Raw genomic sequence first — 25,382 nt, 5'->3', positions numbered from 1 at the left:
TTCTGGCTCTGGGAGCACACTTTCTCTTTCCACTCAAGATTGTTTCCTGGAGAAACAGGAAGAGGGGGATGGGAATGGAGCAGGTGGAGCAGACCAGAGCAGAGCAGAGCTGGCTAGCCAGACAGGGCCACCTTGCCATCTGCTGCTTCATACTAGTAACTGAGCTGTATCACAATAGAACTGTTTGCACTGAATGAAATTTCCTTCTTCACTGCACTCTAAATTGGGGATTCCTGGTGGCATTGAACTGGCACCAATGACCATCAGCTGACAGGACTGTTTAGTCTTATACTGGTGGTCCCTTCCCACCCCACAAAACAAAAAGAAAAACACAGGAAAAGAAAACCATTTTGGAGTATATAGATGAGATTCAGAGGGGCTAGTTTGCCCTGTAAGAGGTGATACATTATGTCATCTCAGTGATTCACACTTAGGCAAGAACTAGGCCCTCAGGTCCTTGCCAGACATCTGAGTTCACCTAGACTCAAAAAGGTGCTCATCTCCTGTAGAGGGCACTGGATGGAGTTCATCCTCATCTAGGCTTCTACTGGCAGTGCCTGGACTCCAGCTGTGCCTGCCCTGCTGCCCCACCCTGCTCCTTCTGCAGCTCCGCCCCAACATCACGCCCCCCAGCACCGCCCTTCTTCCTCCTCCCACCCCCACCCCCCACCCAGTTCCTCTTCCTGCAGGCCCAGAGCTGCACCCACCTCAGGGACTATATGAGGGCTGTGATTGTACTGCAGACATCCTCAGATCCAGAGGCCCTCCCAGGCAGCAAGCAAAGCGTGAGTTCTGGGCACCAGGCCCATTAGGGAAGTGGGATGGAGAGAGCAGGGGCTGCCCAAGGCAGGATCTGCCAGCTGCTTACTCCTGGCTCTGCCCTGGCCTTCCGTGGCTGGGTACTCTGCAGGCCCTGCCCTTTAGCTGGGACTGCTGCATGCACTGCTTATCTGAGAGGGAGATGATACTGGAAACACTCCCCACAAAACCCCATAATCCCTGGCGCGAGGGCAGGCTGGCCTGCGATGGACAGAACAAGGCCTTGTGGCTGAAAGCCACAGCCAAGCCCGGGATCATTTCTCTCTCAACTTCCTGCCTCCCAGAGCAGTTTGTAACAGTTTTTAGACAGCCCAGGGGGCATAGTTTTTCATTGCTTTGGAGGGAGGAAGGGAGGGAGGGAGGAGGGAGGGAGGGAGGGAGGGAGAGAGAGAGGATGGAGGGTGGAAGGGAGGGAGGCCAATGTGATCCTAGAGGTTACTTTCCAATAACAACAGTGATAATTCAATGTATTACATACAGGGAGGTAGCTAGCACCACTATTATTCTTCCTTGCCCATTACTGTGGAAACAAGTTCTGAGAGGAGTCAGGATTGGTAAGCAGGCTTCTGAGCTGAGGTGGAAGGCCAGTAACCCACACCTGAGGGGTGGGTGTCAGAGAGGATGCTTGGCCCCTGCTCCTGGTGGGCTGCACCGAGACCCTAACGCCTGTGCTGAGTTTTCAAACTCTCACATCCTATACCAGCCTCCGGACTTGGGACACTTCACCTCCCTAAACGTTAGCAACTGAATTGAAAATGAGGAAAATCTACCACTTTGCTTAAATTTGCTTTAATTCGGAGTAGGTAGCTATGAATTTCTAATAGAAAATTATCATCTCACGTGAAGGGTGGGAAATGTGTGTGCTCCCCAACTGAGTAGGAAGGGCCCAGTCCTGCCTGTTGAGTCTGCAAGTCAGAGCCCTCTCGGCTCCCTGGGTCCTGGCCCTGGGTCACTGATGGATCCTTGTCTAGTTCCCACCTGGGTGCTCATGAGACAGTGCTCTTGTTCTCCTGGAAAAAGAAAAGGAAGTACAAGTTTCCGGGTGTTTCAGGGCAAGGGAGATGTGGAGAAATGTCGCTGCCATATTTGCTGGTGTGCTAGGCCTCTGTCCTGTGTTGTAGCCTCACCATGGAGCAGCTGAGCTTGGCCAACACCCGGTTCGCAGTGGACCTCTTCCGCACCCTGAAGGACAGCAACCCCTCTGGGAACATCTTCATCTCCCCCATGGGCATTTCCTCAGCGCTGGCCATGGTCTTCCTGGGGGCCAGAGGCACCACCGAGGCACAGATGTCCAAGGTCAGCAGAAACTAACAAAAGGAGTGTGGGTTCCCTGCAAGTCCTTCCTAAAAAGGTGTGCCTCTGTGCTCTTACCGGGAGCTTTAAACACTGTGCTTGTGTGTTCCACAACTACACACGATGAGGCCAGACTTTCAGAAAAGTCCCAAGAGCAGTTCATTTATATGCAGGCTTTCAATCATGATTGAGCTTTTACTGAGCAAGTACTATGTACCAGGCACTTTTTTCTGTTTGGCTGAGCATACAGCGGTGAAGAAAGTTACAATGGCCAGTGGTGTGCTGCTTCTCTTGCAGTGGGCAAATCTTTGAAGCATCTCCTCTCACTTCAGATTTTTCAGTTTCTGTTTTGCAGGCAACTCCCTACTCATTAATAGATGCCTGCTATGTAATGTTACCTTTCAGCACAAAATGACACAGGAATGCACCACACTGGAGAAGTTGGCGGTGTTGCCTTTTTGAGGGAACAGGCGACCATGCAATTATGCTCTGTTGAGGTCTAGCCCTGTGCCTGGCACAAGTGCCTGTGTGGGGAGGGGGGCCTGAAGGAGAGGAACGAAGTGAGGTATGGCTGCTGTAGGAACAGGGCCAAGCCCTGGGTGGTATGGCAGGTCCCTGTTACAGGGAGAAGAAGCAATAATGCCTGGCCTTCCACCTGGCCTTCATGGATGCAGGGCCCACCACTGTGCTGTGTGGTCTTTGTTGAATTCTGAGAGGGGAGCTCTAGGTCTCCTTGAAAGTAGGGGAAAGATTACAAGGTGCCAGTAATTGGGGATGGTCCAGCCTTGGATTCAAGTTTCTCCATTTCTTTCAGCTGCAAATATTTTATTTCCATATTTTATGAAAAACCAGTGATCTTTATACTGTAGACATGAAAGCACTTTTATATTTCCCAAAACCCACTTTTTATTTTATCCCCTGGTAATAATTCCTAGTTGCTTCTTGCAGGGTAATATCAGCTTCTATTTTGAGGTTTATCCAGGGGCTGTATTATTTCAGCAAAAAATAGTTTTAAAAGTTCCCTTGCTTTTCCATTAAAGCAGATCTATCATAGCAAGTATGCAAACATTCCCTATCTTGGTGAGTAACTGCACTTTGTACATTGTGTAGGTTTGTTCTTTGTGTGTTAAAATAAGAAAACAGCCCAGGACTCCTAAGACCATAAAGGGTTCTTGATTAGTAACATGAAAATTAAACTTTTACTGAATGTTAATTTTATAGATGTTATTTTTAAGTTACTGAAGCTGATAGTGTAGTTTAAAAATCCCCTTAATTCTGTAATATTTTTGTGCTCCCACATAGGGGTTGATTCTTAATTTTACTGTTTATTTCTGAGAACTTCCAGTAAAACTATATTTGATGCAGAATTTATATATGAATATACACGTTATAATTTTCTCTGGAAAAAAAGCAGACTTAGATAAATATTAAGCCTATTAACCACTTACATTCATGGGGCTATAATTATAAAAAAGTGATATAAAAAGAGCTTCTGATGTAATTATGTCTCACAAACCAGTACATTTTAGATTCTTTAATCTTTTGTTCTCAAATGAAAGTTTAATAAAGTATTGGGCTTGGAACTATTGATAATTAGTAATAAAAGCATTAATTTAATTTGATAGAAGCAAATGTCAAGGAATCCGTTTCAAAATAAATGGCTATAGAAAGAATGTTTCCTCTATTTTAGACTCTTCACTTCGATGCAGTTAAGGAGATTCATTCAAGTTTTCAGAGTCTGAATGCTGATATCAACAAGCGCGGAGCTCCCTATATTCTGAAACTTGCTAATAGGTTGTACGGAGAGAAAACCTATGAGTTCCTCCCGGTGAGTACTTTACATTCACATGCTAAAACTCACGAAACAGTGCAGACATTTTCCAGCACAATCAAGTCACAGAAGTCAGTTTTTATTTTTATAAACATTCAGAAAAAGATACAGAATTTAAACAGATGGCAATATCCCCATTAATGTTTTGATTTCATTTGATAGTCTTCACAGGAAAAGGTTGCCACTGGCTGTGTTACTAAAGCAAGAGTGAATTCCATAATTCACTTCCCAGAACAATCAGTGTATACTTATTTATGAAAATGTTAGACAAAGGTCAGGAAAGAATTGGTAAATTCCTTTTCTGTACACCAAAACTACTGAACTGTACACTTAAAATGATTAAGGTGGTAAATTTAGTGTTATGTGTTTTTTACCATAGTGCAAAAAGTATAAGGATTAGAATTTTTTGTCACAATGAAGTTTATGTCTTTAGGACAATTTGTTCTTCTTTTAAGGATTTTAGAAAACCATTTCTGTATGTAGTAGGAGTTACTCCTGTTTTATGTTTTGTTTTTTTTTTTTTAACTTCCTTATTTTAAACAGGAGTTCTCAGCTTCAACCCAGAAAATGTATGGTGCTGAACTGGTCAGTGTAGATTTTCAGCAAGCCTCTGAAGATGCAAGAAAGGTGATAAACGAGTGGGTCAAAGGGCAGACTGAAGGTGAGAGAGCGGGCCGAATGTAGGCATTCATTACACACTGGCCGTTCCTTTCCTCCTTCCACTCTCCCGGCCTGCAGATGATTCCCTGCCCTTTTCCTCTGCCCTCACCCTCTCGCTGGGGCTAAACTCTGCCACTGCCCAGTGCCAGACAGCCTTTAAATGTGGGAATTCCTCAAAGTAGGAAGTTCAACATGCTTTCACTGAAGCAGCTAAATATTTTCCCCATAAATTCACAAAATCACATTTTAAAATTAAAACTCACATTGAATGTAGGATAAGAAAGATAAAGCTTTGAGGGAAATCCATCCTGGCCCAGATTATGGAAAAGAATCCTATCTTATAAAAGAGAAACATGGTAATTGGCGTACGACCGCTACCCTTCCTATTGGCTAATCAGGGCAATATGCAAATTAACTGTCAGCCAAGATGGCGGCCAGCAGCCAGGCAGCTTGAAACTAACATGAGGCTCGCTTGCTTCAGTGACGGAGGACGCCAACGTTCCCGCCTGCCGTTGCAGGCCTCTGAGCTGCAAGCAACTATGTAACAAACATAGAAGCTAAACAAAACCCCAGAAACCTGCCAGGCTTCAGCCAGCCAGATCGCAACATTGTAAGCAAAGGCCAGAAACCTTCTTTCAGCAGTGGAGGCCTAAGAGCTGGAGCCAAGCCTCAAAGCCAAAGCTGGCCCAGAATAAAAAAGAAAAAAAGGAGTGGTTGGGAGCTTCAGTCCCAGCCTGAAAACAGCCCTCAGCCCCTCACCCAGACTGGCCAGGCATGCCAGTGGGGACCCACACCCTGAAGGGTGTGTGACCAGCTGCAAACAGCCATCATCCCCTCACCCAGGCTGGCCAGGCACCCCAGTGGCGACCCCCACCCTGAAGGATGTGTGACCAGCTGCAAACAGCCATCATCATCTCACCCAGGCTGGCCAGGCACCCCAGTGGGGACCCCCACCCTGATCCAGAACACCCTTCAGGGCACACCAGCTGGCACCCACCCATGCACCAGGCCTCTACCCTATATAGTAAAAGGGTTATATGCCTCCCAGCACCGGGATCAGCGGAGCCTCGATGCCTTCCGGCACCGGGATCAGCGTGCCGGGGCAGCACCCAAACCCCCTGATCGCCCTGCGGCTCTGTGTGTGACAGGGTACAGAGCCCCAACCCCCTGATGGGCCCTGCTCTGTGAGTGACAGGGGGAAATGCCCCAACCCCCTGATTGGCCCTGCTCTGTGCATGACAGGGGGTGGCGCTGCAACCTCCCCATCGACCCTGCCTTGAGTGTGACAGGGGATGGTGCCCCAACCCCCCAATCGGCCCTACCCTGAGCGTGACTGACGGTGGCATCACAACCTCCCCATGGCCCTGTTCTAAGCCCGACCAGGGGCTGCACCTAGGGATTGGGCCTGCCCTCTGCCACCCGGGAGCAGGCCTAAGCCAGCAGGTCGTTTTCTCCCGAGGGGTCCCAGACTGTGAGAGGGCACAGGCCGGTCTGAGGGACCCCCCTCCCCCCCCAAGTGCACACATTTTTGTGCACCAGGCCTCTAGTCTCATATAGTAAAAGCCTAATATGCTAAGTGTCAGGTTATCTGGTCAGTTGTTCAACCAATCAGAGGGCAATATACTAATGATATGCTAAGGCAACTCAACTGGTAGCTATGACGTTCACTGTTCACCAGGCGGCAGAAAGTCGACCGGTAAACCAGTCACTATGATGTGTACTGACCACCAGGGGATAGGCACTCTGACCAGTAGGTTAGCTTGCTGCTGGGGTCTGGCCAATCGTGACTGAGCGAGATGGGCCAGACATGTCCTGGCACCCTCCCACTGTCCCTTCCTGGCTGGCCTACCTCCTGCATCACTCCTGGCCACAATCATGCACCAGTGGGGTTCCTTACCCAGGCCTACACCCTCTCAGAATCTGGGACCACTCAGGGAATGTTTTAGAGCCACTTATGGTGCGAGCCTGCTCAACCCTGGAGCTTCCACTTGGTGGTCAGTGCACTCCATCGGGGGGAATGCCACTCAGCCAGAAGCCGGGCTCACAGCTGGCGAGCGCAGCAGTGGTATTAGAAGCCTCTTTCGCCTCCACAGCAGTGCTAGGGATGTCCACCTGCTCCCCACTGAAAGTTGGTAGTCCCTAAGCCACCAGTCAGACATCCCCCGAGGGCTCCCAGACTGCAAGAGGGTGCAGGCCAGGCTGAGGGAGCCCCCCCCCCCCATGGAGCGCACAAATTTCATGCACTGGACCTCTAGTCTATAATAATAGAAGCATAATATGGTAATTAGACTTGACGCCTTTCTAGACAACTTCAGGTCAAAGCTGAGGTGGGGGAGGCTGAGCCGCTGGCACAAATTTCATGCATCAGGCCTCTAATATTCTCATACTTGTGACACAAACTGCTGTGGCCATAAGTATTTTGGGAAATGTCTTGTCTAAGCTGTCAGGGGTGGCTCCATCTCAGCTGTTTCTCCACCACCACTCTCTCTAACCTCGTCTAGGTCTGAGTCAAGGCACCTACCCAACACCTTTCTCCCATCCAAGGCATTTTTCATGGCCCTGCTGTGGTCACAGGGGTACTGGCGTTTCAGAGGACTAACTGTCCTAGCCTTTGGTTATCTGTTAAAATGTTTTCTGTGAGAGCAGCTTTCACTTGGAGGCTTTGAAGGAGTGACTTATTGAAAACTAGAGGGCCAAGATACAAAGTTCTTGCACGGGGTATAGGGTCTCTCAGCCTGGCCTACAAACTCTTCAATCCAGGATCCCTCTGGGGATGTCCAACTGCCGGTTTAGGCCAGATCCCTGCAACAGTTGGACATCCTTCTCGCAATCCGGGGCTACTGGCTCCTAACTGCTCACCTGCCTGCTGGCCTGATTCCCCTAATTGCTCTCCCCTGCCGGTTGGATCCAACTAATTGCTCTGCCCTGCTGGCGTGATCCTCCTAACTGCTCTCCCCTGCTGGCCTGAACCCACTAACTGCACTCCCATGCCTGCCTGATAGCCACTAACTGCCTCTGCCTTGGCTCCCTCACCATAGTTTTGTCTCAAAGAACGTCCGCAAGGTCATCTGGAAGATGTTCGGTCTAATTAGCTTATTACCCTTTTATTAGTATAGACCGTTTTCATGAAAAAGTATTTTTTATGCCTGCCAAAGAATGGCCATTCACTAAAGAAGGCTCATTGTTTCTCATACAATGCAGAAAAAATCGTCCTGTGTTTAGCTTTTAAACCTTTTAATTGGTTTATTTACAGTCAAAACATACTGGTAGGGCTTCCCTAACTTAACATATTAATGGGAATTAAATAGAAAGTATGAATTTGAAGTGCATTTCAATGCAGTTGAAGAATGGGATGCTAATATCTGATTAAAAAAAATACTTTATTTCTTTAGGAAAAATTCCAGAATTGTTGGCTGCAGGAATGGTTGATAATATGACCAAACTTGTGCTAGTTAATGCCATCTATTTCAAAGGAAACTGGCAGAAGACATTCAGTAAAAAGAACACAACTGATAAACCATTCAGATTGAATAAGGTGAGGTGATGTCATTATAAAATTGCTCTTTGCTCTAAGACAGCGATTCTCAACCTGTGGGTCATGACCCCTTTGGCGGTCGAACGACCCTTTCACAGGGGTCGTCTAAGACCATCCTGCATATCAGTTATTTACATTATGGTTCCTAACAGTAGCAACATTACAGTTATGAAGTAGCAACGAAAATAACTTAATGGCTGCATCACAACATGAAGAACTGTATTTAAAGGGCCAGAAGGTTGAGAACCACTGCCTGAGAGAATGCAGATAATAATGTGAGTGACTTGTTTTTTCAACTGTTCAGAAAGACACAAAAACAGTGAAAATGATGTATCAGAAAAGCAAATTTCCATTTGGCTACATCGAGGACCTTAAATGCCGGGTGCTGGAGCTGCCTTACCAAGGCAGGGACCTCAGCATGGTCATCCTGCTGCCAGATGACATCGAGGACAAGGCCACGGGTCTGAAGAAGGTAACGGCTCCCACACTCATGCTTCATGTTTCCTTCTAACAGATCTGTTCAGACTGTGTGTATGTGGTGTGGTAGTAGGTCATCAATGTTTGCTACTCTGAAGCCCTAAGATTAACTTTTCAGGGACTGTCAGTGAACAGTTGTGGTGGGGACTTCTAAAAATCTATATTAAATGTAACATGTCAGTGGCAGCTCACAGGAATTTTCTTAAATACACTTTAGAGGAAAGTGCAGTAAAATTAGAATTATTTTATAGAAACAAATTTATTAAAATTAAAAAACCCAAGACATTTATACTAGATAGCTTCAACTTGTACAATGAGGTCCCATTATTACACTGCTCCTTCTCATCACAATTCATATAGACTGTGAATTAAATTTCTCACGGCTACATGGTAGGAAAGACCCAAATGACACACTAGCTTGAAAGCTAAGCATATTTTCTCATATGAACTTTGTATGATGTTTCTATTTTATTTCAGTTAAAGACGAAGACATTTCTTGTCAGGCTAGGACTAGGCAAAACTGTGAAGAATATGGTTTTCTTTAGTGTCTCTAGCCTGCTATGTGGTTTTTCTCTACCCTCTCCCTAACCAAACTTGTTATCAGGAAGAGGTCCAATATTAATTATTGGCATGTATAAAGTATGTATTAAAATCAGGATGTTCCTTCTTTTAATTCTATTTTCATATTTGTCTCTTCTCTGATTGTAAAGAGAAGTTCTCCAGTCTCATAAAATAGATAATCAGCATCAGTAGAACAAGGGGAATGATGGGCCCATTCTAGTCCAATAGTAGTAGTAATATGGTAATGATAATAGCTGACATTCTTGTGGCTCTTACTAGTACTGTGTGCCAAGTGCTTCGCATACATTAATTCATTTAATGCTTACAACAAGGCTATAAGGTAGGTACTATCATTAACCCTCTCCCAATTTTAGATGAGGAACTAGTCCCTTTTCTTTTTTTACCCAGAAGCTAAATCTACTAGAGATTAATTACTTCAGCACAGTGAGTTCACAAATAACTACAGTGATCAGTAGGGTTCAGAATAGAAGAACTAGAAGAAAACTTTTGAGTTTTACATTGGATCAATCAACCAGTTAAAACAATAACAGCCATCATGGCCTACCACCGTAATCCAGTGTGGGAGGGGTTTAGGAAAGCCTGGGTGGATGGATGGTTGGGTCCTTGGATGGATGGGTAGTTGCAGCCTCTGATGTCCAAAGTCCCTGTTACTTGGGCCCTTGATGGCTTGGACCACAGCTCTGTTCTAGTCTCACCAGTTGAAAAGAAATGAAATCCCCCAAATAGATCCTATTTTGGCACAAAAGATGAAAGAAACTGATTAGGAACTGATAACATGAATCCATTCATGTAAATGTGTATTGCCTTGCTTATGTGGAATAGTTCTCACCTCTTCTTTTGCCCTTTCTCATTTTAGATCGAAGAACAATTGACCCTGGAAAAACTGCATGAGTGGACCAAACCTGAGAATCTGAGATTTTTTGAAGTCAACATCCACCTGCCCAAGTTCAAGCTGGAAGAGAGCTACAACCTCAACTCTCATCTGAGAAGCCTGGGTATAGAGGATCTCTTTAATAGCAAGGCTGATCTGTCTGGCATATCAAGAGCCAGAGATCTTTTTATATCAGAAATTATCCACAAGTCTTTTGTGGAAGTTAATGAGGAGGGCACAGAGGCAGCGGCTGCCACAGCCGGAATTTTAGTGTACGGTTGTGCGGTTTTCCCACAGGAAAATTTTGTGGCCGACCATCCATTCATTTTTTTCATTCGACACAATCCCTCAGCTAACATCCTGTTCTTAGGCAGACTTTCTTCTCCTTAGAGACTGTGGAAATCCAAGGTCAGGCTCAGAGCTGTATCACTGGCCCTTTCAAAGATATATGAAAATTATATATCTTCTAAAATAAATCTTCCACCCCCCAAAAAAATAATCTGTAACTTCTGTCGTAATGTCAGCTCTGAGGGCTGTTTACACCCATTAACTTTGGCATAGGTATCTAATTTTTTTTATATTGAAAAATGTAGTGATTGCTTTTGAATGCACCAAGCAGATATGTAGACTCTTGATAGTGTAGTAAACGAAGAAACTGCTGTACTGTCTTGATAGCCATGAGAAAAATTACAGTACTGTAATTTGTTTCACAGATAGACTTCTGGAAGGAATCATAGAGAGACTGTCATTGCTGAAGGGAGGCTTAAAAACAGACATTCAATTGAAATATAGGAGAGCAGCCCAATTAAGGGTTGGATTATGAAGATAAATTTGCCTTGGCCAGTGTTTCTGACCCTTTGTTCTACAGGATTAGTGTTCTGTTATAGTCCCTCTGACTTCAAACGATTAAAGAGCTTCTTTTCCTTTATCCATCTGGTTTGTAGTTTGTGTGGGATCAGAAGGAGTGAAGAAGTTAGTGTCTTATCTTAAAAGATGCCATGAAACTACAACAGAGAAGTGAAGTAGGAGAGACTGTTAAGCTAGGTGGTGGTGCAAAGATCACACTGTTACCAGTTTCTTGTGTGTTTTCTGATAAGGGCTCTTGATTTCCATCATCTAGTCCAGATTGTGATAGCAATGGGATGGCTTTATGCAATGCTGGGTCGGGGAGGGGCTCTGTGATCAATATAAACCTTAGTCAAATGCACTCCTTGGAATGGGGCTTGAAATGCTGCATTTTCTTGCTCCCACAAAGCTGGTGGGCTGGCTAATTACGTTTCCTAAGATTCTGCTAGCCAGACTGATCTCAGTCCTCTTCTTGTTTCTATCTGATCTTAGAAAAGACAGGACTAATGGGTCTCCTGGACTGACAATACTGACATCCATGATGATAGTCAGTGGCTCCATGAAAGAAAAAGAACATTTTAGCAAATCTGTTAGCAAGCTTTCCTTCCTTTTTTCCTTTGAAATGCTTACGGGCAGCTTCAATGTTGAAGGTTCTCTTACGTATAGGAAAAACAAGAAATGCAAGTCACTGCATTCTGTAATCCTTCTCTTTGGGATCTTAGGCTAAAATCTACTCAGTGATTTAGAGTAAATTATGCTAATAGGGTAGAAACTGAATTGCAGGGCTCCATGCAACTGCTCAAATCCTTTTTATATATGAGGGAGCAGGCTCATGGACGACAAATAAATTATTGAAGGTTAAAACAAGTAGTAAATTTCAGAGCAGAAACTAGAATTCAAAAAATATTTTATGTGGAGAACATCTAATTCTTTACTGCAATGTGAACTAGGTAACTCAGGTCTTTTAACACAACTAAATCAACAACAACAACAAACCAAGCAAGCATGAGCCCAAAGGCAAGGGAGCTGCCATGATTATGAAGTAGTCAGCAATCCTGGGTAAATTGGTGACTTTGACAACTGGGGCCACTTTTACCCTAGGGGCAATTCCCAATCCAACTTATGTAAAAGGGCATGAAGCATTGATTTTGATGATGTTCAAGGCCAGGCATGCAGAATTTTGGCCTGTCAAGTATGGGGGTCCCATTGTGACCCTGTGCTTTCACATGGCAACATTAGAACTACACTCTAGGAGTATGACTGCAGCAGCTCAGAATGTAGCCCTGATGTAAGTCCTTGGACAGTCCCCCAAATTCCAATCCCTGGGATTCGATTACATCTATCCTGGTTTGCTACTATCCAGAGGCATATGGAAGAAGCAAACAAAAATCATCCCTATGGAAAGATTACCCATAAACCTCAAATCCTACATAATAAAAGTCAAATATGCAAACTGTCCCCTCTAGGGATAGTTCAGGACTGGGAGTTCAACAGGGAGACCAGGAGTTTGACCGCTCACTATGAGGTGTGCTTACCACCGGGGGGCGGCATGGAACATGGTGGGTGTTGGCCATGTGGTGCTGGCAGCAGGCAGCAATGGAGGGGCTGCTTCCCCAATGGGCTCTAACTCAAGAAAGAGCAGGACCATGGTGGGCTAGTTGATGGGCTCCACTCCACAGTTGGGGGTGTGCAAAGGGAGGCAATCAATGATTCTCTCTCATCATTGATGTTTCTATTTCTCTCTCCCTCTCCCTGTCTCTCTGAAATTAATTTAAAAAATATTTTTTTAAAAAGATCAGAAGTGAAATAGAACTCCAAAACTCAAAAATATAACACATGAAAAACTAAATGGATAAATTTATCAACAAATTAAATAGAAAAGAGTGGATTGTCAGACCAGAAAAAATTCCCCATAATTTCTTCCAGAAAGACAACTATAAGGAGTGAAGCCTAGAAAGACAAAATAATGGAAAATATAAAAGGAAGGATAAGAATAGTTAAAATAGTCAGTAAGAAGATTTTTAACAGGAAAAGATAAGGCAAAAGACAATACGGTGCAAAATAATATTTAAAGATGTAACATTCAAAATGTGTATCCTAAAACTTGTTAAAACATCAATTCACAGATTTTAGAAATCCTACTCACCCGCGAAGAGGATACTACATAGAGATCCATTTCTACTCACATTCCACTGAAACTACAGAAAACCAAAGAGATGATCATGAAAGATGTAAAAACAGCCAAAGAAAAAAGACAAAGTACCCTCACAGGAGCAACAGTTAGAAGGACAATACATAAATCAACAGAAGTTATGAGAACCAGACATTATAGACTGATTTAACATGTTGAAAAAACATCACCCAAAACACCTGCTAATCCAGAATTACTCTATACCCAGGAAAAATATTCCTTAAGATATAATCAGACAAACAAAAACTGAGAGAGACTTAAAAAAATTCTAGAGAATATTATTTATGCAAAAGGAACATAATAGTTCTAGGAAAAGAACAAGAGCAAGAAAAAATGTAAATATAAATTTAAATAAATATTGACCATATAAAACAATAGTAATATTATCTGCAGAATGTCAGACATACACAAAATTAAAATAAATTATACCAAAGATGTTGGGGAAGAAAAATAGAGGTAACATTTCTGGAGTCCTGTATTTTCTGTGAAGAGAATAAAAGTACAAGTACCATCACTATCTGCTTAATGACATTTTGGTCAACAACAGAGTGCATCTACCTTGGTGGTCCCACAAGATCATAATGAAGCTGAAAATTTCCTATTGCCTGGTGATTGTAGACACCATAGCACTATAGTGCAAAGCATTACTTAAATGTTTTTGTTGACTCTGGTATTAACAAACTTACTGCGCTGCCCTTCATAGAAAAGTGTAGCATATACAATGATGCACAGTACATGATATTTGATAATGATAGTAAGTGTAGTTACTATATTATAACTTTTATCATTATTTTAGACTGGGTAATTTTTCTATTTATGAAAGAACAATGTGCTTAAAACAGTGGAATGTTACAATGGCAGCAGCTGCATACATTTTGTGTTTATTGTGTGTCTATTTTTTTTTCTTTTGTTTTTTTTTTTTTTGCCAACTCCCACCCCCCACCCACCCACCTGCTCTCTTGTGTTTCTTGATTGAATCATTTTCTCTTGTGCTGGAATTAATCTCATGCTGTTTTTGACAGTAAAATGATGTACAGAGTTTTATCTTAGAAACAATAGGATATACCACACTGCCGAAATCCAGATAAGTTGTACTGTCTAGGTCTGTGTAAGTGCACTTTATGATGTTTGCACTACAACAAACTTGCCTAACAACATGATTTTAAAAACATATCCCAAAGGTAGATATCACATATCTGTACAACTATATTAGACTAGAAACCCAGTGTAGGAATTCATGTGTGGGTGGGGTCCCTCCTGGCCAATTGGGCTGTCTCACCCAGTCCCAATTGGGACCAGAAGCAGGGAAGGATTGCAGGAGGTTGGCCAGCCACAGGAGGTTGGCTGTGTGAGTAAACTGACCACCAGGTCAGTCTGTCCCCTGGTGGTCAGTGCACATCATAGTTACCGGCCAGTTGTCAAGTCATCCAGTTGTCCAGTCATAATGGTCACTTAGGCTTTTAATTTTTTTATTTATTTATTTTTATTGCTTAAAGTAATACAAAGGGTATTACATATGTGTCCATTCCCCCCCCCCCGACCCTAGACAGTCCCCTAGCCTCCCCTATCCCCCAGTGTCTTATGTCCATTGCTTATGCTTATATGATGCATACAAGTCCTTTGGTTGATCTCTTACCCCCCTACCTCCTGTCCCCCAACCCTCCCCGGCCTTCCCGCTGCAGTTTGACAATCTGTTTGAGGCAGCTCTGCCTCTGTATCTATTATTGTTCAAAAGTTTATAATGGTCTCTATTATCCATGAATGAGTGAGATCATGTGGTATTTTTCCTTCATTGACTGGCTTATTTCACTTAGCATAATGCTCTCCAGTTCCATCCATGCCCTTGCAAATGGTAAGAGTTCCTTCCTTGTTAGAGCAGCATAGTATTCCATCGTGTAGATGTACCACAGTTTTCTAATCCATTCATCTACTGATGGGCACTTAGGCTGTTTCCAGATCTTAGCTATGGTGACTTGTGCTGCTATGAACATAGGGGTGCATATATCCTTTCTGATTGGTGTTTCTGGTTTCTTGGGATATATTCCTAGAAGTGGGATCACAGGGTCAAATGGGAGTTCCATTTTCAGTTTTTTGAGGAAACTCCATACTGTCTTCCGTAGTGGCTGCACCAGTCTGCATTCCCACCAGCAGTGCACAAGTGTTCCTTTTTCTCCACATCCTCTCCAGCACTTGTCGTTTGTTGATTTGTTGATGATAGCCAGTCTGACAGGTGTGAGATGGTACCTCATTGTTGTTTTGATTTGCATCTCTCGGGTGATTAGTGACTTTGAGCATGTTTTCATATGTCTCTTGGCTTTCTGAATGTCCTCTTTTGAAAGGTGTCTATTTAGGTCCTTTGCCCATTTTTTGATTGGATTGTTTATCTTCCTTTTGTTAAGTTGTATGAGTTCCCTATAAATTTTGGAGATTAGGCCCTTATCAGATATGACATTGGCAAATATGTTTTCCCACACAGTGGGTTTTCTCATCGTTTTGTTGATGGTTTCTTTTGCTGTGCAGAAGCTTTTTATTTTTATGTAGTCCCATTTCTTCATTTTCTCTTTAGTTTCAAGTGACCTAGGAGCTGTATCAGTGAAGAAATTGCTTCGGCATATGTCTGAGATTTTGTGGCCTTTGGATTCTTCTAGAATTTTTATGGTTTCCTGTCGTACATTTAAGTCCTTTATCCATTTTGAGTTTATTTTTGTGTATGGTGTAAGTTGGTGGCCTAGTTTCATTTTCTGGCATATATCTCTCCAATTTTCCCAACACCATTCATTGAAGAGACTATCTTGGCTCCATTCTGTGCTCTTGCCTCCTTTGCCAAATATTAATTGAGCATATTGGTTCAGGCCGATTTCTGGGCTCTCTATTCTATTCCATTGATCTATATGCCTATTCTTGTGCCAGTACCAGGCAGTTTTGAGAACAGTGGCTTTGTAATACATCTTGATATCTGGTATTGAGATCCCACCTACTTTGTTCTTTTTCAAGATTGCTGAAGCTATTCGAGGTCTTTTTTTATTCCAGATGAATTTTTGGAGAGTTCGTTCTAGATCTCTGAAGTATGCCGTTGGTATTTTAATGGGAAGTGCGTTGAATTTATAGATTGCTTTGGGTAGTATGGACATTTTAATGATGTTGATTCTACCAATCCATGAACACGGTATGTTCTTCCATCTGTTTATGTCTTCCTCTATATCTTTTTTCAATGTCCTGTAGTTTTCTGAGTAGAGGTCTTTTACCTCTTTAGTTAACTTTATTCCTAGGTAGGTAGCTTAATTTTTTTGGTGCGATGGTAAACGGGATTGTTTTTATAATCTCTCTTTCTGAAAGTTCATAGTGTATAGAAATGCCTCAGATTTCTTGGGGTTAATTTTGTATCCTGCTACATTGCCAAATTCATGTATTAAGTCTAGTAGCTTTTTGATGGAGTCTCTAGGGTTTTGTATGTATAATATCATGTCGTCTGCAAATAAGGACAGTTTTACTTCCTCTTTTCCAATTTGGATGCCTTTTATTTCTTCTTCTTGCCGAACTGCAATGGCTAACACTTCCAGTACTATGTTGAACAGGAGTGGTGAGAGGGGGCATCCCTGTCTTGTTCCTGTTCTTAGTTGAAATGGTTTGAGTTTTTGTCCATTGAGTATGATGCTGGCTGTGGGCCTGTCATATATGGCTTTTATTATGTTGAGGTATGATCCTTCTACTCCCGCCTTACTGAGAGTTTTTATCAAAAATGGGTGTTGAATTTTGTCAAATGCTTTTTATGCATCAATTGATATGACCATGTGGTTTTTTTCTTTCAATTTGTTTATGTGATGTATCACGTTTATTGATTTGCGGATATTGTACCATCCTTGCATTCCTGGGATAAATCCTACTTGGTCATGGTGTATGATCTTTCTGATGTACTGCTGGATCCGATTTGCTAAGATTTTGTTGAGGATTTTGGCATCTATGTTCATGAGGGATATTGGCCTGTAATTCTTCATTGCGTTGTCTTTACCTGGTTTTGGTATTAGGGTGATGCTGACTTCATAGAATGAGCTTGGAAGTGTTCCTTCCTCTTGAATATTTTGTAGTAGTCTGAGGAGGATAGGTTTTAGTTCTTCCTTGAATGTTTGGTAAAACTCCCCTGTGAAGCCGTCTGGTCCTGGGCTTTTGTTTGATGGAAGCTTTTTGATGACTGCTTCAATTTCTTCCATAGTTATTGGCCTGTTGAGATTTTTAGATTCTTCCTGATTGAGTTTTGGAATGTTGTATTTTTCTAGGAATTTGTCCATTTCCTCCATGTTGTCTAGTTTGTTGGAGTAGAGCTTTCCATAGTATTTTTTAACAATCATTTGTATTTCTGTGGGGTCTGATGTTATTTCGTCTCTATCGTTTCTGATTTTGTTTATTTGGGTCCTCTCTCTTTGCTTCTTGGTGAGTCTGGCTAGAGGTTTGTCAATCTTGTTTATCCTTTCAAAAAACCAGCTCTTGGTTTCATTGATCTTCTGTATTGTTTTTTTGGTCTCTATGTCATTTATTTCTGCTCTCATCTTTATTATCTCCTTCCTTCTGCTCACTCTGGGGTTTTCTTGTTGCTCTCTTTCTAATTCTTTGAGTTGTAGAGTTAGATGATTTACTACCATTTTTTCTTGTTTTTTGAGATAGGCCTCTAGAGCTATAAACTTCCCTCTCAGGACTGCTTTCATTGTGTCCCATAGGTTTTGGATTGTTGTGTTTTCATTGTCATTAGTTTCCAAGATGTTTTTAATTTCTTCTTTGATCTCATTGGTAACCCAATCAATATTTAATAGCATGCTATTCAGCTTCCAGGTGTTTGAGTATTTTGGGTTGTTTTTATTGTAGTTTATTTCTAATATTATGCCATCGTGGTCTGCGAAGACGCTTTTTATGATTTCAATCTTCTTGAATTTGGGGATACTTTGCTTGTGACCCAATATGTGGTCTATTTTTGAAGATGTCCCATGAGCACCTAAGAAGAACGTATATTCTCTGGCTTTGGGGTGAAGTGTTCTGAAGATGTCTATTAAGTCCATCTGATCTAGTGAGTCATTTAGGATTGCTGTATCTTTGCTGGTTGTTTGTCTATAGGACTTATCCAGTGCTGTCAATGGTGTATTAAAGTCCCCTACTATGATTGTATTGTTGTCGATCTCTCCTTTGATATCTTCCAGGAGTTTTTTTATGAATTTGGGTGCTCCTGCATTGGGTGCATATATGTTTACCAGGGTTATATCTTCTTGTTGTATTGATCCCTTTAGTATTATGAAGTGGCCTTCCTTATCTCTTGTTATGGCCTTCACATTGAGGTCTATTTTGTCCGATATAAGTATTGCTACCCCAGCTTTCTTTTCCTTTCCATTTGCCTGAAAGATATTTTTCCATCCTTTCACTTTCAGTCTGTGTGAGTCCCTTCTAATGAGGTGTGTTTCTTGTAGACAGCAGATGTATGGGTCATGTTTTTTTATCCATTCAGCCACTCGATGTCTTTTGGTTGGAGCATTTAGTCCGTTTACGTTTAAAGTTATTATTGAAAGGTACTTGTTTGTAGCCATTTCTTTTTTTGTGTGGCTGTTTTCTTTCTGAGCTTTTTATTTCTTCTTTTTATACCAGTCCCTTTAGCATTCCTTGCATTGCTGGCTTGGTGGTGATAAACTCCCTTAGCCTTTTTTTGTCTGTGAAGCTTCTTATTTCCCCTTCAAGTTTGAATGATAGCCTTGCTGGATAGAGTGTTCTTGGATTCAGTCCTTTGCTTTGCATCACTTTGTAAATTTCCATCCATTCTTTTCTGGCCTGATGTGTTTCTGTTGAGAAATCATTTGATAATCTAATGGGAGATCCCTTGTATGTAACTTTCCGTCTCTCTCTTGCAGCCTGTAAGATTCTCTCTTTGTCCTGAACATTTGCCATGGTAATTATGATGTGTCTTGGTGTGGGTCTTTTCGGGTTCACCTTGTTTGGGACTCTCTGGGCTTGTGTGACTTTTTTCTTCCCCACCTCAGGGAAGTTTTCTGATATTATTTCTTTGAATAGGTTTTCTAATCCTTGTTCATCTTTGTGTTGTTCTGGCACCCCTATTATTCGTATGTTGTTTCGTTTCATGTTGTCCCAAAGCTCCCTTAGGCTCTCCTCCTGTCTTTTAATTTTTTTCTCCAATTGCAGTACATTTTGGTTGTGTTTTGCTTCCTTGTCTTCTAATTCACTAATTCGGTCCTCCGCTTCTCCTAGTCTACTGTTGATACTTTCAATGGTGTTTTTTATTGCAGCTATATCACTCTTCATTTCTTCTTGGGTCTTACTTAAGTTGTTGATTTTTTCATCTGTTTCTTCTAGCTTCTTCCATATGTTATTGATTTTTTCATCTGTTTCTTCTAGCTTCTTGCATAGGTAGTTGACTTTTTCATCTGTTTCTTCTTGCTTCTTGTAGAAGTTGTTGATTTTTTCCTCCATCTGGTTTATGCACTCTAGGACCCTTAATCTGAATTCTTTTTCTGTCATGTTGCTTGCCTCTTTATTAGCTGCTTTTCTGGAGAGTCCTCCTTCTCTTTCCTTTGGGGGTTTATTTGTCCACCCATGTTTGATCTCACCGACATATCTAGATGTTGAGTCATTCAGTGGCTGCTCCCTGGGTGGGAGTGACTCCTTGGTCTGTGGTTGCTCTTCGGGCGGTTGTGGTAGCAGCTGCTCCTCAGTTGGCAGCAGCTCCTCTGGTGGGTGCTGTTCACAGCTGTGGTGGCTCTTCTGGCTGGTGGGTGGAGGCTTCACGTACAGCTGCTGTTCCTCAGCAGAGGGTGTGGTGCTCGGGAGGCTGCTGTTGCTTGGATCTGCTGCGTTGATTTAAAGGCACAAAATACAACACAACAAGGCACCACGTACCAGGCACTAAACACAAATATATTCACGATATTAATAACCCCAAATAAAGGTGACCACCCGAATTAAGAGAATTAGGGGATAAGGAAGAAGGAAGAGAAAAAGATAAAAGAGAAAAAAGAAAAGAAAAGTAGGGACCAAAAAAAGTAGTGCAAAAATGAAATTGGGAAAAAGGAGGGGGGAAAATAAAAGCGAGAAAAGAAAAAAAAAGAGCAAAAAGAGAGAATGAAGTGGAAGAGGGGAAGAGACTTTTTATATGAGGAGAATACTCCTATAGAAATGCCACTAGTCCCAACAAATTCCAGCAACAGCTCCCTTGAGATGGATGCAAACTAGAAACAACTAATAATATAACGATGAAAATAGAATGGAGGACACTAATCCCAAAATAAAATAAAGAAAAAATAAAATGGCACTTTAAAAAATGGTAAAATGGTAGCAGTAATAATACTGGTTAAAAATAAGAAGGTAGTAATTAAAAGGGTAAAATCAGGTGATGGAAAAAGAAGAAAAAAAAAGAAAAAAATTGGTTTCTTAGTTAAAAGGTGAAAAGAGAAAAAAAAAATTTTAGTAGTTAAGGTCCTTCGGTTCTTCTATTCTTCAGTGTGGCTCGCCTTTAGTCCTGCCAGGTATTCAGGAGAGTGTTGAGTTTCCCGGCGATACACTGTTCCTCTGTGTTGTAAACCACAGTCCTTATTTTAAAGCAGGTCGTATTTGTTTCCCAGACTGCCTTATTTTGTGTTTAGCAAAGAGTCTGTTTGTGGCTCAGCCTCTGGGTGGCAGTGTTCTGGGGTTGGCCTCTGAGGCTATACGGCGTCTCTATCGCATTTAAAACTGATTTGGAGAGGTCGACTATCCAGAGCTGGTTCCTTAATAGTTACCCGCTCTGTGTTGTTGCTGGGATTCAGGCTTTTATATATATATAGATTTTGATAAGTCAAGGATGCATTTCATTCTGTCTAAGGCAGTGGTCGGCAAACTGCAGCTCCCTAGCCACATGCGGCTCTTTGGCCCCTTGAGTGTGGCTCTTCCATAAAATACCGACTTCTGTGCATGTCCCACGAAGTTTCAATCGCAGTGTATGTGCACACCCACATGTGGTATTTTGTGGAAGAGCCACACTCAAAAGGCCAAAGAGCTGCATGTGGCTCACGGGCCACAGTTTGCTGACCACGGGTCTAAGGTAACCAGAAGAATAGTGAAAGGGTTTATAACTTCCATAATAAACCAAAGAGAAAAAAGAAAAAAAAAATTACACAACCAATTCAAAAAGGGGAAAGAAAATAGATACACAGAACAGGAATGACAAATAGCAAAATATCACATTAAATCCAAAATATTTCAGTAATTCTTTAAATTTGAAATGACTAGCCTTAGCTGCTTTGGCTCAGTGGATAGAGTGTTGCCCTGTGGACTGAAAGGTCCTGCGTTTGCTTCTAGTCAGGGGCATTTGCTTGGGTTTCGGGATTGATCCCCAGTAAGGGGTCTGCAGGAGGCAGCTGATCAATGATCTTCTCATCATTGGTGTTTCTAACGCTCTCCTTCTCCCTCTCCCTTACTCTGTTAAATCAATAAAGATATATACTTAAAAAATAAATGTGAAATGACTAACCATTTCAGTTAAAAGAAAAAAATGGTTAGGCTAGATTGAAAACATATTTATGGTGTCTACAGAAAATATATCAATAACATAAAAAAATAGAATTGGAAAAAAAGAATGGAAAGCTATATGATGCAAATACTAACCATAAAAGTAGATGTAGCTCTGATTATTAGGTAAAGTAGGTTTTCCTGTTCTAGTGATAAAGACAGACACTTCATATGGTAAAAAGATTCAGGAAAATATAGGAATTCAGGAAAATATAACAATTCTAAATATGTATGCACCCAATAATAAGCTCTCAAAATTATACAAAAAAAGAAAACATTAAAGGAGAAATTAGTTAGCAATTTGACAAGATAAGAATGTATGTTGCCATCAGTTATTAAAAATTTAATGAAGATCCTAGCTCATATGGTAACGCAAGAAAACAAAATATATAAAAATTTGAAAGTAAGAGCAAATCTTATAATATTTCAGAGGAATATTTTCATCTAAAGTCTAAATTATTAGAATTTAAAAGTGAGTCAGGTAAGGCATTGCTGGTTACAAGTACAAGTTACACAGCTAATTTGTATTTCTATGAGTTACAAAGTTTTAAAAACCGTTTTAAAAAGCATTTATAACGATGTAAAAAATGTTCAAATGCCTAGCAATAAATTCATCAAAATATGTTAAGAAATTCTATGCAGAAAACTGTAATCATTATTGAGGGAAAATAAAGTAGTTCTGAATAAATGGAAAGTTGTACCATGGTCATGATTCATTATTGAAATGTCAATTGATCTACATAATCAATGCAATTTCAATTAAAAAACAGGTTTTCTTTTTTATTTGGTGAAACATGGCAAGTGATTCTAATCTATCTATCTAATAGAGGAACATGTAAAATAGCCGGGATGCTGTAACATCATGACCAAACAGCAGGGACATCAGGCTGCGCCCCCTGCCCCATGTTGCTTGACGGGGGGCCTCGGGCTGTGCCCCCCACCCCGGCGCCAGGCTGTGGGACCTGAGGTTGTTCTCTCCACCTGGTGGGGCTTGCCTGGTGCCAGGATGGGGGACCTGCTCTCATCCTGGAGTTACTTGACAGGGGGTGGGGCTGGCTGAGCCTGGGTCTTATCCAATGGGGGTGGGGCCCACCTGGTCTGGGTCTCTTCTGTTTTCGAAGTACGTGCGGGTGGTGGGCGGGAATTTGACTCTAGGTCCCGCAGCATGCCCCAGACTCTGACAGGAGGGAGATTTTCATATACATTTTACTAATTTTCTTTCATCTCTGACACTTCTATTATAGAGAAAGGGCAAATATCAATATTAAAATATTTCCTCTAATTAATTTCCTTTTAGTGTGCACAAATTTCCTGAACAGGGCCACTAGTACTTATATAACAAGGTAAAAAGCCAAGAATATCCAAGACAATATTGAAGAATCAGATGACATACTTAATAGAATAACAACTTATTCTAAAGCTGAGGAAATAAGATAAACTGGGTTCTTGTGCAAAGATGGTTAGAAATGGAACAAAACACAGAGGCCAGCAATATGAACCCTGCTTTCTGATGAGCATCATCCCAGTTTGCTCAAAACAGTCTGTTTAAGTTTCTTGTTCTACAGCAATAATTAGCATTGCCCATTTTTACTCTCAAAATCTAATCACTTTGAATAATAAATCTTATGGCCATCATATTTCTGACAAATGTGGTACTTCAAAGTTGGAAGTGAAGGGAGGAAATTTTCAATAAATTGTTCTCGAACCTTTGGGAACCATATGAAAAAACGTTAAAGTTGATTTCTGCATTAAACCAATCAGATGGACAGTAGACTTAATTTTGAAAGCAAAACAGTAAGCTTTTAGAAGAAAATATAAAAATACTAGTGACCAGGTGCGTGAAATTCGTGCACATTAAAAGGGAATTAATTAGAGCAAATATTTTAATACTGCTCTTTGCTCTTTCTTATAATAGAAATGTTAGAGACGAAAGAAAATTAGTAAAATGTATATGAAAATCTTCTTCCTGTCAGAGTCTGGGACGTGCCACAGGAACCAGAGTCAAGTTCCTGCCCACCCACATGAGCCTCGAAATCATGTGCGACCCAGACCCCGCTGGCCCACCCCCATTGGGCTAGATCCAGACCCGGCCAGCCCCACCCCTGTCAAGCCCTGCTGGGTGGGAGATGCAGCCTCAGGTCGCCTGTCCCAGTACCAGGGTGGAGGGGTGCACCTTGTGGTCCCCTATCACGCCCTGCCAGGAGGGTGTGTACCCTCAGGTCCCCCGGCCCGGGGTGGGGTGCACAGCCTGAGGACCCCCAGCCCAGGTAGGGCGGAAGGCATACCTTGAGGTCCCTGTCAAGCTCTGCCAGGCTGGAGTGTGGCCTCAGTTCCACACACCTGGCGCTGGGGAGTGGGGTACGGACTTAGGCCCCTGGCCCAGTGCCAGGGCTGGGGGCTCGGCCTGAGGTCCCCCAGCCCAGCGCTGGGGTGGGGGTTGCTGCCTGAGGTCCCATGTCAAGCCCCACCAGACAGGGGGCGCAGTCTCAGGTCTCCTGTCCCGGCCCAGCTTCACACAGCCTCAGGCCCCTGCTCATTGCTCTTTAAGGCTCATTACAGGAACTCAGCCTCCACTGTGTGTGCAGCCATCTTGTGTTACGGAATCCCTACCCTGCTGTGGGCACAACCATCTTCACTGCCATTCTAGAGCATTTCTTACTTTATTATTTCCCAGGTGTTAAACTTGAGACAAAAGATACCTACTAAAAAGGGCTCAAATTAAAAACAACAACAAAAGGAGCAAATAAGCAAGGAGCAGAGCAGAGCTGTCTACCTACAGGGAGAGGGCCGCTTGGCCCTTGCAGCTGTGCACCCTTCACAGCGTGCTGTGTCACAATAAAGCTTCCTTCTTCACTTCACCCAAATCGGACAATCCTGTTGGCGTTGACTTGGCACCAATGCCCGTCAGTTGACACAGGCTACCACTAAAAAATACATATGGCAGGCAACTAGACTGTGTGTAGTCACAGTTTGGGAGAACTGGTTTCCAAATATTTTCAGAAATTTTTTTTATCTTCCTTTTTTTTTATTGCTTAAAGTATTACAATGGGTATAACATATGTGTCCTTTTTTTCCTCCCCACCCTTGACAATCCCCTGGCCTTCCCTACCCCCCAGTGTCTTATGTCCATTGGTTATGCTTATATGCATGCATACAAGTCCTTCGGTTGATCTCTTACCCCGCTCCCTCCTGACCCCAACCCTCCCCGGCCTTCCCGCTGCAGTTTGACAATCTGTTTGAGGCAGCTCTGCCTCTGTGTCTATTATTGTTCAAAAGTTTATAATGGTCTCTATTATCCATGAATGAGTGAGATCATGTGGTATTTTTCCTTCATTGACTGGCTTATTTCACTTAGCATAATGCTCTCTAGTTTCAGAATTTTTAAACCAAAACACTGCCTTACGTTACCTACTAGGTGTACCAGTTGATAATGCAGATTTCTTTCAATAGATGGTGTTACACATATGTTGATATATAAGCAATTTGATATTTATACTGTTTTGTTGTATTGACAGCAAGCTTCAAAACTTCATATGTCAAATTTGCTGAAGATGTTAAATCATAGATATTTTAAGCTTAAAAATATCCAATTTCGTGCACCCCAAAAAAGAGTATTTGTGGGAAATTTTAATTCATTACTTTATTTTGAAGAAAAAGTTATCCTACACTTTGGGAAGCTTATGGTGAACATGTTCCATCTCAAGATACTTGTAAATACTGCTTTAAATGCTTTAAAAGTGGT

General features: G+C 42.2%; 3 protein-coding genes across 5 annotated transcripts in view; all 3 read left to right on the top strand.

Annotated features, from left to right (window-relative positions):
* LOC132230650 (leukocyte elastase inhibitor-like) overlaps positions 1-10,996 on the top strand; it is a 38,308-nt gene extending 27,312 nt beyond the window's left edge. The window contains exon 8 of the mRNA XM_059688418.1: positions 10,463-10,996. Coding sequence (XP_059544401.1) covers positions 10,463-10,629 — 167 coding nt within the window. The 3' untranslated portion in view covers positions 10,630-10,996. The remainder of the gene's footprint in view (positions 1-10,462) is intronic.
* Positions 670-10,464, top strand: LOC132230651 (leukocyte elastase inhibitor-like). Of its 3 annotated transcripts, none has more exons than XM_059688420.1 (7): positions 670-785; positions 1,941-2,115; positions 3,803-3,940; positions 4,487-4,604; positions 7,996-8,138; positions 8,443-8,610; positions 10,054-10,464. In XM_059688420.1, exons 2-7 carry the CDS (start codon positions 1,948-1,950, stop codon positions 10,456-10,458), a joined length of 1,140 nt encoding a protein of 379 aa, XP_059544403.1. In that variant the 5' UTR covers positions 670-785; positions 1,941-1,947; the 3' UTR covers positions 10,459-10,464. The 3 variants fall into 3 exon arrangements, with proteins under 3 accessions (XP_059544403.1, XP_059544402.1, XP_059544404.1); XM_059688419.1 differs by having other exon boundaries at positions 705-785; positions 1,921-2,115; XM_059688421.1 differs by lacking the exon at positions 670-785 and adding an exon at positions 1,357-1,373.
* LOC132230654 (leukocyte elastase inhibitor-like) overlaps positions 721-25,382 on the top strand; it is a 37,512-nt gene continuing 12,850 nt past the window's right edge. Inside the window, exon 1 of the mRNA XM_059688426.1 lies at positions 721-785. The gene's annotated coding sequence lies outside the window, so the exon portion shown is untranslated. The remainder of the gene's footprint in view (positions 786-25,382) is intronic.

This window comes from Myotis daubentonii, chromosome 3 (genome assembly GCF_963259705.1).
Source record: "Myotis daubentonii chromosome 3, mMyoDau2.1, whole genome shotgun sequence".
Taxonomy (NCBI): Eukaryota; Metazoa; Chordata; class Mammalia; order Chiroptera; family Vespertilionidae; genus Myotis; species Myotis daubentonii.
This window is presented reverse-complemented; position numbering and strand designations above follow the sequence as displayed.